General features: G+C 35.4%; 2 protein-coding genes across 2 annotated transcripts; one reads left to right on the top strand and one right to left on the bottom strand.

Annotated features, from left to right (window-relative positions):
• Positions 1-2080: 2080 nt before the first annotated feature.
• On the top strand, positions 2081-2784 carry LOC108052492. The gene is made up of 2 exons (XM_017134880.1): positions 2081-2131; positions 2185-2784. Exons 1-2 carry the CDS (start codon positions 2081-2083, stop codon positions 2686-2688), a joined length of 555 nt encoding a protein of 184 aa, XP_016990369.1. The 3' UTR covers positions 2689-2784.
• An 8911-nt stretch (positions 2785-11695) lies between these two features.
• LOC123037164 (accessory gland protein Acp29AB-like) lies at positions 11696-12310 on the bottom strand. The gene has a single exon (XM_044456777.1). It carries the CDS (start codon positions 12308-12310, stop codon positions 11696-11698), a length of 615 nt encoding a protein of 204 aa, XP_044312712.1.
• Positions 12311-12893: the final 583 nt, after the last annotated feature.

Genomic DNA, 12893 nt, shown 5'->3' with positions numbered 1-12893 from the left:
TAGGTACTTAAAATGTATAGATTAATATTGTTCATTGACTAAATGTAATATATTAGTAAAATTAATTTTTGATTAAAAATATTTTCAAAATATTCCTCGTTTGGTTCTTGTTTTTTTTTCACAAACTGGATATATCCATTTACTCCAAGAATGTGGAATAAAAAGTCTTTTCAAGATTTTAGCTTAAATAAACAAATAAATATTTATATATAATATTATATTTATGCAATATATATTATCTTGTTTTATAAAATTCAGTTTGAGAATGTTTCAGATCTTAAATAAATCACGATTTTCTCGTTTCCCCCAATAAATCCTCTCCTAATAATTTTGATTGACAATGCTGCCGGGGAAGGGCGAAGGATGAAATCTTAGGCCCCTTCTTCTGTATGTTCCTTTGGGGTTTTTGGGGCGCTGATCCGAGTCAAAGCATCATCTAATGTCATGCCTGGCTGAGAACAGCGAACTGTCACTGTTATATACTGCTCCATTTGACAAAAGGGAAAACTAAAAACTGTCGGCTCCTTGGCAGTTTTCCGTTTTCATTTGTGGCACGGGGCGCAGGCGCAGGAGCACATTTTCCCCCATAGACCATATAACATGTGTTGCATATTACTTGGAAAATGCCACGAATTGTTTGCGGCTTGCAGATGGTTGCATTTTTGGATATTTTGGGTATATATTTGTAAAATTGTATTCTAATAGTGAAACACATTATTTTGACAATATATATTTATAACGAACAGTTTTGTGTGCTATATATTCTTAAGGTATAATTTAATATGTTTCCTTTACGAAATTAATAAAAACGCATTTGATCAAGAAAATAATCTTAAATATTAAAACTAATTTGAGTTCGTTGAGCTCAATAGAAATTAGAATTTATTGGAACATCCGGGAAATATCCTTTAAACTAAACTACATTTAATAAGTATCTATAAAATGTCAGATACAAATTACTAGGTACTTGAAGTTCTCTACGTTTGTTTATTAAATTTGGGGTGAAATGGGTGGAATAGACCCATGGCAAGCCCCCCTTGAAAAGCGAGCAATGCCAAGTTGAAGTGACGTTTTCATTTTTCGGAAAATCCCCTCTCATTTGACTTTTCCTATTTATAGGTTGTGGCAGGCGCGGGCGCGTGGTGTCCCCTATTTTTTCTGTGCCTCCGCCCCCTGAAACGAGGCCGCTTTTCCCCGTTGGATCTTGAATGAATTTGTTATAAATATAAACTATCGAGCCCTCTGCTCTGGCACACACTTTCTGGGGAAATCCATCCGTGAAAATGTAAAATATCTCCTGCTGAGTTTAGTTTTTCTGGCATTGCGCACTTTTTTGTGTGTTTCTTGTTTTGTATTTCGTGTCTTTTGTCTACACATTCTCGAGTTGCTGTCTTTTGTTTATAAGTTTTCAATTAATGCTTTATTATCGCTCTTTTTTTGGGGGGTTTTCCCCCAAATTTTGATGATCTGTTGATGGGACTTCGGCGGAATTTTCGGGCCACCATCTGGCGGGCGTAGGTGAACTGACGGCGATTCTAATAAATTGAATTATTTTAGTTGGATTTTCATCACGGAATATGGAGGGGGATTGAAAGGAACGACGTTTCAATAGCTTGTATAAAATAAATTCGTTTGCTAATGTATTTAGCGTATAAAAATTTATAAGAAATTAATTATAGTATTATTAAGTTGGCATTTAACCAAAAAGTAGTAATAGGCTTGCAAAAACAATTTAGAATTATTTTAATGTAGCATGAGATGCGATAACACTTAATTTATATAGAACAACAGACTAAATAAAAGATTCGTTTACTAGCTGTAACTTTATTTATGAAATAATGGCGGCAGATAAAATCACAATCCCCTCGTTATATTTAGGTTTAAATAAATTAAACCCAACAAAAATATTGTAAGAATCCAAGATCACGATCAGCAAATACATTGTTGTCAATGAATAAACATCAAAGCAAGATCGTAAATAATATTGTACTTATATAGAACATGAATATCGCGTGCCTAAAACAGGTCAAAATTATTCAATAAATAGGATGAATTCAGTTAAGGCAGCTGACAGTTAAAAATGAAGTGGGCTATAATAGTTTTACTCCTTCACTTGCTGCACAAAATAAAGGTATATAAAGAACCTTTATTTAAAATCAATTATTTAATTAATTATTTTTACAGTGCGAGCAATCCTACGAGGTGACCAATGAGAAACTGGAACCTTTCGAAGGCGATTCAGAGACCTTGGTGATCTTCGATGGATTGAAAACTGTTGGTCGGGAGAGAGCTCTTAACGGAACCTTCAAATTCCTTGGTGACATGAACAATGACGATTTCAAGGTTTCGGTGGAACTATATTCAAGTCCCAAAGGGGATGGAGAATTTAAAAGGATGGTCATGGATGTGCCTCAAACGAGCATTTGCGAATGCTTCAAAAAGTTCTATGTTCAGTTCGTACAGCCTTCTGTAAAAACTGGAGAAACCACCAATTTCCCCGTAGTCGATGAAGATTTCTGTCCCGTTCCCCAAGGCGATTTCTACCTTAAAAACATTCAGTTCAACACGAAGGATTGGCCGTCACAAATTCCTCGAGGCAGTGTCAAGGCCATAATCACATTCTTCAGTGATGACAAAAATGTCGGAGGACTTATTGTGATCATAAAAGTTGAGGATCGACAAAGTTAAAGTGGTTTGTGAAAGTATTTGTAAAGTGTTAAGAAAATCTAAAATGTTGGATTAAGTTATTAAGATTATTAAATAAATAAATGTCTTTGAAAGCGATATATATTTTTAATTTCAGAAGAGAAAAATGACTACCCAAATTCTACATTGCATAATTATTGTCCTTAGAAAAGTACTATTGAAAAATACAAAACCAATGGAGTCAATGGTGTGAGATATTAGTTTTTTTTGTATTTTGAAAGAAATATAATTGAATTGCCCATAGTTCATTTCCACCACCTGCACGACCTTAAGAACTATGACCCAATTGTGTCAGAAAATCAACCACAAAAGATCAACAATTTTCAATTGTTGAATCGAATCAATAAAGTTGCAATCCGCTGTGGTCACCTGGCCAGAGTTGCGGTAAAGTGTCCATTCGGACCCCTGCAGATCGTAAACAATGCAGCTCGATGCGGAGACACGATCAAAGTTAACTGACAACCGACTTCATATGACACCTATATCACGCACCCACTCCCAGAATTCCCCGCTCCACTCTTTCCAATTTCCAAAGGCCCCCCTTCAATCTATGCAAAGCACATCGAGATCGATCGGAGTTACTCAATTAAGTGCCAACAATTTGCTGCGAAGTTTTCAATTTCAATTGCCTCGCCAAAGAAACGTGCCACATGTTGCGAGTCTCTTTTTTTTTTGTGTGGGGGACGCCAGCAGGTTTTTGGCTCTCCATGCGCTAATTTGAGCAAATCAAACAAGACTTCAGAAAAAAGATTCAAAGCGGCTTTCGGAGTTGGAGCCAACCAGTTTCGATTGCTGGCTGCGTGCAGTTTTTGTGGCAGAAACATGAAAACAAAAAAAATATAAACACCTGCCACAATTGATTAAATCGCAGCAATTCATTGTTATGAACGAAGAACTGAAAAAATACAGAAGAATGCAGCTAAAACAGTACGGATTGTGGCAATAAACTAGAGATATGAAATAGATTTTAGTTTTAATAATAATGTTGCTGATATAGAATGTTTAATCATAAGAAATGTTTCAATATTTTGTAAATGTGCAATTTAATATTAAAAAATCGTTTTGTTAGTATGTTAACCTTAGCTTGTTTAACTGAAAATACATTTGAAGAATATATTCTCACTACAAATAAAATAGTTTATTCAAATCATATAACTATTGTTGGTTTTTTATTAATAAAATGATTAAGACTAAAGAAAGTTTCCATATTTTATGTTTGCTCTGTTTAGAAATAAGTGAATTAAAGATGATTGATTTTGTGGGATCTCGAGATTCGTGGGTGTTCTTTTCGCGATCGTGAGGGTTTTCATTTGCTCAACAAAACTGGCTCAGACACTGTGGCTACCAATCGATTTCCCTATCAGCCCCCCTCTGTTTTGCATAAATCAAGTTTTGCGCAATAAAGTTTTTGGCACGTTCTAAAAGTGTTAATTGGATTTTTTTTTGCTTTAATCCCACACAGCGATTTGCATAGAGCGAAACGGAAAATTGTGTGGGCTGATGTCGATCAATGATTTGATCAATGCTGAAAGTGCTTCGATTTATTTCGCTTAGGTGGCGTGAATTCGTCAAATGCAAATGAACCTCATTAGTTAATGGATGTCGATTTTGAAAAGGATTGTTGCTCAGGCAGCATTTAGTTTATTTAAAGGTAGGCTTAAAAGTTACACAATTAAAATATTAGGAAATCGTTTAATAAAAAAAAATAACTTCCAGTAATTAAATTTAAAAACTTTGATTCTTTAATAACAATTTTAGAAAACACTCATCCAGATACAGATCAATTATTGTATTAAAACTTCATGTCGTAAACAAATTTAATTATTTCTCTCAACTTTATTATCGTTTACTATGAAGTGATAAATAAAAATAATTTATGTCTCCAAAAGTTTTCATTATATGACCAGAAGAACTTAGCTCAATTATTTTTATGGCCTCTAAAAGAATTTTGAGTGTGATCTCTATGCTTTTTTATTCGGGATTTGATTATTTCCAGAACTTACACAATTTTTTTGATGGCACCCAAAACAGGGTCATAAAACTGTTCGAATCTTCAGCTCCAGCACACAGCTGCCTTTCGAAAATAAAATCAACTTGAACAAATTGTTTTCAACAGAATTATGGCATCTATCCCAAGGCCCAAGAATGATAGCCCAGCGACAATGATTAAATATTTGAGACTTCTGTTTTGGACCCCCCCAAAAAATTATAAGGCGACGAGACTGAAACAATTTTATTAATGGGTCGCGTGATTTAATGTGCCCCCCGTTCGATATGGATATAGCTATAAATCTGTGTGGAAATGCTTGTGTTCGGGTCGTTGCTTAATTGCGTAATGATGGAGTTAGTTGCCGGCTTGGTTTTATGATCCTAACCGCTAATTGGGGACGGAGATCGACGCCCCGCGGTGGAAATGATAACCGAAATCGAGCCAAGAAATGAACTTTCAACTAGCTTGAACTTCAATTAGGGATTTCTCAATTGGTTTAATTTGATTCTGTGTTAAAGAAAGTTTCTCACGTTCTGAATCCATTAAAATATTTATACTTCAGAAAGTCTGAAACAAGTTTGATCATTGTTTTTCGATCTCCTCCGAAGTACATTTCCATTGTTTCCTCATTTTGCCATTAAAGCTGTCATCGAAATATTTCAAAAACATTTGCTTCTCACTCCCAAAAAAGTCATTAAATTTTTGCTAATTAAACAAGAACAGTTTGTGACCCAAATCTGTTTCGAGTTTCGCCAGAATACATATGCAATAAGAACAATAAAAAATCGAAAGATTTTTAATGGGCAAGTCGAACGAATTTCAACAGATTTCCCACTTGAAAGTTTTCGCACACAAAAAAGGAAACAAAAGTGTTTGGCAAAAATATTGAACAGAAAATCCAGTACAAATGGTTCACCACTTCAGATTGAAGACCCATATCCTCATGGCACTTACAAAAAAAAAAGATACATGTTTTTTTGAGGCTTTTAGTGGGATTAATGATGATGGACTGGAGAACGACATGTGAAATCAGAAATTTTCCAAGCGCAGCGAAAACCTTTTAAAGCCATAAAGAAAAGCGAGTAATTTTAACAAGCCTCAAAGTATGCAAAGGTAAAGAAAAGAGCGAATAAAAGGTCCACCATCATCATTTCAAGGGGACAAAACCAATTTATAGATAATAAAATAATTAATCATGCACTTGTCTAACTGAAAGTCCGAGGACACGCAAACACCCAGCACATTATGGCCAGGATCCCTTGGCCATTAACTCGACTGTCTGAGGGACTCTGACTATGATTGATGTGTATGGAATGACTAAACACAATTTTCCAGTCAGTCTGTGTGCAAAAATCAGGAAATTTCCTCGGTGGAATGATTATGATAAGACAATTTCACTCGGCTTCTCTCTCTCTAATTAAACTTGTCTCGCTGAATATTTCTCAATTCTGTTTCTGATTTTTTTGCGGCATCATGGTAAATAAGAAGCGTTACTCATTAATGCAGCCACAGCCACTCAGTTGACTCGATGAATTATTCATGTGGGTGTGGTCATTTGGGGTTAGCCCTCTCCTGTTTTTCACAAACCTTATAATTTACTCGGATTCCCTTCCCTTCACAAGTGGCACACTTATATCTGGGATTGGTCTATTTTCCTTTCAGTTTCATAATTGATCTGAAGAGCAGGAATATTGGGGTTCCCGAGCAGATTAAGTGATTCCGAATGGTCAAATGACTGGCCAAAGGTTCTGGGGAGGATAAAAGTATAACAGGTGTCGGGATATGGGTAATGGTTGTAGAGTTTCCACACAAAGTAGTTTTGAAGACAGCAGATTAATCGGTTTAAGGGAATGACAAAAGTCTGTATCACTTATATCTATTGAGCATTATTAATTAAAATTGTTTAATTGGAGACGTGATTTAAGGGAAAATATAATTGAAGAAGTAAAGGAAAATGTTAAGCTATATTTTCAAAACATGTTTTCAATAATTTAAATAGTTTTTTAATCCACCTTATGAAGAAAAGATATGAGCGATTTTCTAAAATCTGAATGATTTGTCTAATGATTGTTTAGTTATTTTAAATTTGGGGATTTACTCCCCAAATTTAAGCTGTGGTTCAACCAATTAACAAATATTATCCCTGCTTACAAACAACTGAGCCCTCGAGCCGGAGTGCAAAGTGAACATTTTGCGCAAAATTGCATTGCAGAGTTGAACAATGATTTATGTGGCAGCAGGCCGCACCTACATTTATGCCACCGAGTGGCCATAAATCACACCAAAAACGCAAAGCTGCGATTCTACTGTGGACCCGGCTAAAAGAGCCAGTTGAGCGGGCCCGAGTGTCAGTCAGAAACGGGCGAAGTCAAAAGTCTGGGCAGACAACAAATTGATATTTTTAACATGCGAGTTCAAATAGATAAAGTCAATTGATGGACGGACCGAGTGCAGAGCCGCAAATAAGAAGAAAAATCAGTAGCGGGTCCCCAAGACAACCGCTCGAGAGAAGTCTCGCATGGCATGACAATTAGCCGACCCACAGGGGCCCGCCTGCCCACTGTGACGCCTCCTTAGGACAAAGAGAAGGCACAGTGGGCGAATCGGGCTTTGCTACCAAAAATATTATTCTTCACAAAAATATAAATGCATTTTTTTAAAATGCCAGAAGAACCCCCATGGCTTTATTATATGTATAAAGATTTCATATATATTTTATTGAAATAATAATAAGATTACTAGCCTCTTTTTTAGAAAACATAAAATTTAAATATATATCTAGAATATATGTATATAAAAGCCAATAGAAAATACAATAATCATGAAGAAAAGCAATGTTATTGCTGTTGTATACACCTATCAACTACACCTAATTATTTATAAAAACATTGCAACTTCATAAAATCAAACAATTATCTCTTTTAATTTTTGTACAGAAATTTGAAAAAATATGTATCATTTGTATCGTTTAAAAATAATTAATAGATCTATATTGCAATTAAATTGAATTATAAGTAAATAATCAAAATAGCCTACATTAAATAAAAACATTCTTAATTTAGGATGTTCTTTAATATTTAGTTGATGAATTTAGGTTGCTAACTTGTGAAAATAATTAAATATTTTTATTTATATTTGAATACCAAAATATTTGTTAAATGATCTCTAGACTAAATAATGATTGAACCAAGACTGTGTGTAATTTATTTAATAATAAATATTTCAACTGTATATCTTGTACATTTTTGTACCACAGTGCCTTTACTTTGTCAATTTGTTTGCCTCCCCCTTTCTTCAGCTCCTCAAAACCCCCCCTTTTTAGTTTTGCTCGCACTCTTGTCACAAATTGTGCAAATTTATTTTACGCGCTAAATGCAAAACGTGCCCGGCCAGCTAAATGGCTAAAAATTACAACTCAAAGAGAATCTTTGCTTAGCCTTCCATCTATTGTCAATAAAAGAAGCTGCTGCCTCCCCATTTTCCTTTTTTAACCGCTACTCTTTACTTCCTTGAACTGCAGGCCCACCCACAAATTCTCTCACACACTGTGCTGTCAGCTTTGGATTGTGATTACTAGCTACATTTTATTACTAAATCTTTTTAAATTGGCTCTTTTAAATATAAAGCAAAGTGTTGGTAATAAAATATATATTTTTTTAATAATTTCTGATTTAAAAGCCTAAGTAAACATATTTATTAGTAGATGAACAAAAATTATCAAAATATAATTTTATTTTTCTTTAATGGTATGCCATGTTTACCTTAGCTAATTTTCTAAACAAAGTAATGTAAAACTATTTTTTTTTAAATTACAACAATTATATAATTTTTTACTCCATTTATTTTATTAAATCAATTTATTATCTATAATAAAAAGTCTAATAGAACATAACATACACAATGTGTATACCATTCAATTTAAAAGACTTCGAAAAAAAATTTCTTTATTACATATAAAGCTAAAACAGTTTAATAATGTCTGCAATAGCCTAAATCTGAAAATTGAAGTTGGATTTTATTTTAATTAATTTTTTTTTTAAATAGCCAGACTGCCCTCACTGCACACCCACTTTTTAACCATCGCGAAACTTTGGCCAGGCTTTTAATTTGCGAGAGCCCCTTCTTAACTTTGGCTGCCTAACAATGCGTGAAGTTTGTCGCCGCTTTTGATGGATTACAACAGGGAGTTGGCAACTTTCCGCGGAGAATGGGCCTTATATTTTGCTTTAACACTTTTGCCTTTTGTGTGCATGTAATTATTAATGTATGGCAGGCATTTTCTTTTATTTTTTGGTTGAGCATTATGCAATTTATTTCAGGTCTAGTGCTTGAGAAGTTTTCTGTACATTTTATGCCCTGATGGACAAGCCTTTTTTGATTAATTACGGGTTAAGAATGTGAAATGTTTGAAAGGTTCAAAGGGCTGGCTTAAATTATTAATTGCCTTTAAGTGTGTCTATAGGTCCGAACAAAAAGGAATTAGATTTGAGGTTATTCCGCCAACTTTATGATGTTTCAGTAAGAACGATTTATTTTTAAATTTTAACTTTAAAAGTAGTATTTAAAAAAGTTTAGAAAAAGGGAATATCATTGAAAAATTGTTAATAAGTTTCTAATCATTGATAAGAGTTTTTTTAGTTTTTGGTTGTTCTTAAAGTTCCTTTCCATCCACATTTTTACCAAAATCTCCCTAGTTAAATGCTAAAATATTTAAGCCCACTCACGTGTGTACCGGCTAATATGGCTTAAAGAGCTTATCTCACCTTTTACTCAACCCTCGTCATTTAATATTTTTTCGTCTGCGCTTACAAATGACTGTTGCTTCTGTTTTTGTTTGCTTTGTTTTGTCTTTAGTTTTTATATTAAAATCGCTGCAGACTGGACGGTGGCCATTAAAAGCGATGCTGCAGACAGAGCGAAAAGGGAAAAAGGACACCTTTTACGTAAATCCCAGTAGGAAATTAAAAACCAAAATGAAGTTGCAATGGGAGAAACAAAAAAGGGAAACAGAGAAAAGTAGCGACAGTGGCCAACGAAAATTTATCGTCATATTTATACAAGAGCGTCCACTCGGGTCGTCAAAAGATCCTTATTAGGGATATAGTGATGAAAGGACACTGGACTCGAAAACTAAAATACCCTTTGAGATATTATTATAAATGATTGTATACAATATGAAATACAAAATGGTCAGATTTTAAAAGGCTAAAATTAGATAAGTTAAAATAATATTAAGTGGTGTTTTTCCGATAAATTGAAAGAGCTTTAAGCTTAAGTTTTAATATATATTATTATGGATATTCATTACCAAAGTTTTCATTACCAAAGTAGAGTAGTCCGTTTTTGTCTTTTGTAAATTTTATTTAACTTAAATGCAAACTATAATAAAATTGGATATGGAAATATTTGAAGACTTGCATTTCTTCTAATCAAAATAATTTTCGGTGAAGGTGTGTTGAGCTTAAGTCCATTCCAATTGATATAAATTGATGTGGATATTGGAAAAAGTTTTACTCACAAAATAGAATATCACTGGAAACATAATTTATTTTATATTAAGTATACGTATAATTTTAAAGCGAAATATATTGTTTATATAAAGCAATGAAGAGGGTCTTATTCTGATTAAGAAACATTCTGCTCCTGAAATTAGCTATTAAACTATTTTAAATTTAATTAGATTACCATGGCTTACGTTTTGTTCTCCTTTTGCCCTTTTTTTTGGCTTAAGCAAGATATTACGGAATTGTAAATGTGTGGGTAATATATCACAAGATAGTAACTACCTTTAAATTAAAGGGTATCATTCAATGTTGAGGCAGTGGTGGCAGAACGGGATAAGGTGAATGACAACTGAGTGACGCCACCGCGGGTGTCATGTCCTCGGCATTTGTTATACCCTTGCAGAGGGTATTATAATTTCAGTCAAAAGCTTGCAACGCAGTGAAGGAGACATTTCCGACCCTATAAAGTATATATATTCTTGATCAGCATCACCAGGAGAGTCGATCTAGCCATGTCCGTCTGTCCGTCCGTCTGTCCGTCCGTCTGTCCGTCCGTCTGTCCGTCCGTCTGTCCGTCCGTCTGTCCGTCCGTCTGTCCGTCCGTCTGTCCGTCCGTTTCTATGCAAACTAGTCCCTCAGTTTTAAAGCTATCTGCTTGAAACAAAAGTTGTCTTTCTATTGCAGGTAGTATATAAGTCGGAACGAGCCTGATCGGGCGACTATATCATATAGCTGCCATATAACTGAACCATCGGAAAAGCCATAACGGTGGTGTTTTTAAAGTTAGGAAGTTGGGATTTTCTATGAGTTTTATGACATTTATGGTGTGAAGTGCTGCCAGCCCCGGGGCTTACTGAATTTTAGCGTCTGGGTGGAGTGGAGGTTTTGCATTTGCTCAGGTGCCTAATGAGTTCCCTGCAAGTGTCGAATGTGCTGCCGGCATGCCAGCAAGTCCACTAATGCGGCTGCGGTCCCGGATTCCAATCCTCTAACGGACAATAGGAAATGGCTTTGGGAACCATTGTCAAAGAAAGCCACTAGAGCCAAAATAAAGATTCAAAAAGGTATACCATACCCGAAAAATTTAGCGGTCTTAAACAAATACTAACCTTATTAATAGATTAATACTCAGTTCAGACCCTCTTATTCAGTGGGTTCATTTCCGGAAGCATTGAACTAATGGGCTTTGATATAAAGCCAGCTGCTGTGCTGTCCAATTTCGAGGTGCAACGAACATTAGAACCCGTCTTCGCTTTTCTCAGGTTAAAACCCAACTCAGTTAGCCATGAAACAAGAAAATGAACAATATAATAGATTTATTTATAAGTGCCTCTTATGCTGAAAAGCAACATAATAATTTAACAATTGGTTCTTTTTTTTCTCATATCTCAAAACACAAAAGTTTATTTAACTTTTTTAAAAACTGTTTTTACTTAAGGTGTATTAGATGGTTGAATGAGCCTTTTGTATAAATAAAAAACTTCACTTATTTCACTTATCCAACAGCCTCGCAGATAAAATTTTCACTTCTGCTACAGTCGGTATCGTACATTTCGCCTTTGTAAATATCCACACAGTTATATTGGTGTGTTAAACTGAATGGTGAATTTTCTTCCCACTTCAAGAAGGGTGCTGGTTCGCCAGTGGCCACGGACACAAACTCTCCCTCCTTGGCCACGTCTGTGATGCCCAGCCAGTAGACGCCATGGAGCTCTAGTTCTTTTTCGATGCTGTTTAGGTCCGATTTGTTCTGAATAGTTGCCAGGTGACCTCCCATCTCGCGGCAGGTTTCTTCAGCAGCGTCCCAGGACTTTTCGATATCTTTTTCGATGTAAATTAACCTAGACCCGATCCGAGTGAACGAAGGAGATATACTAGCGTTGGAGACACGTTTAGACACATTTTCCTGCAGGCCTGCGAGTAGGTTTTCAATCCGATCCAGTTTTGTCTGTAACTCAAGAATATTTGCATTCGTCGATGAAGCTTCCTTCTGGTCCAGTAACTTGTCAAGTTTGGCTTCGATTCTGACAAGTCTTTCCTGTGTTTCATTATGTTTTTGGGGCTTGCAAGTGCTCCACTCCTTCTGGTGAAAAGCAATGTGATCGAGCATTGGCTTCAGTGCCTCAAGACAAAACTCCCCACATTGATTTGGCGGGTCGTTCAATAGGCATACGGATCGCCCATTGTCATGGCTTTCTGCCAAGGATCCATACAGATTATATGAAAGGAACGCCAAGAAAAAATAAATCGATGACTTGAACATATTAAAAATAAGCAACCGGTAAGGGCAAACACTTTGAAAAAACTGAATTTCGATTTATTTGTTGACTTTCGAAGAGCCCTAAATTAAAGCGGAGAACTGCGCCGATGTTGTGCCTTATCAGAGAACAAATCCTAATCAGAGGGTATAATGCACTTGTTTGAGTCTCTGTTGAGCCACACTCAAATTGTTTTCAACGAACTGTGATCTCGAATCATATTTGGAGCTTTAATAAAAGATTAAATGGCAGACATAAATACAACTAACATTGATAAGGGCAGCGGCGATGCCCAGCATGTTGGCACTGGTCAGCTGACGAGATCTACACTCGACGTCAGTACCTGGGGATTTAGGTACAGAAATAGAGTGAACAAGAGAGAACGCTATAGTCGAGTGCCTCGACTATTAGATACCCGTTACTCAGCTAAACAAC

Source organism: Drosophila rhopaloa, unplaced genomic scaffold, assembly GCF_018152115.1.
Source record: "Drosophila rhopaloa isolate 14029-0021.01 unplaced genomic scaffold, ASM1815211v1 contig_150, whole genome shotgun sequence".
Classification (NCBI taxonomy): Eukaryota; Metazoa; Arthropoda; class Insecta; order Diptera; family Drosophilidae; genus Drosophila; species Drosophila rhopaloa.
This window is presented reverse-complemented; position numbering and strand designations above follow the sequence as displayed.

Excerpts from the sequence above, each read along its gene's own strand:
- LOC108052492 (XM_017134880.1), top strand. The coding sequence starts at position 2,081 with ATGAAGTGGGCTATAATAGTTTTACTCCTTCACTTGCTGCACAAAATA. Across the intron at positions 2,132-2,184 it reads ACTTGCTGCACAAAATAAAG|TGCGAGCAATCCTACGAGGT; the intron begins GTATATAAAGAA and ends TTATTTTTACAG.
- LOC123037164 (XM_044456777.1), bottom strand. The coding sequence starts at position 12,310 with ATGCTCGATCACATTGCTTTTCACCAGAAGGAGTGGAGCACTTGCAAG.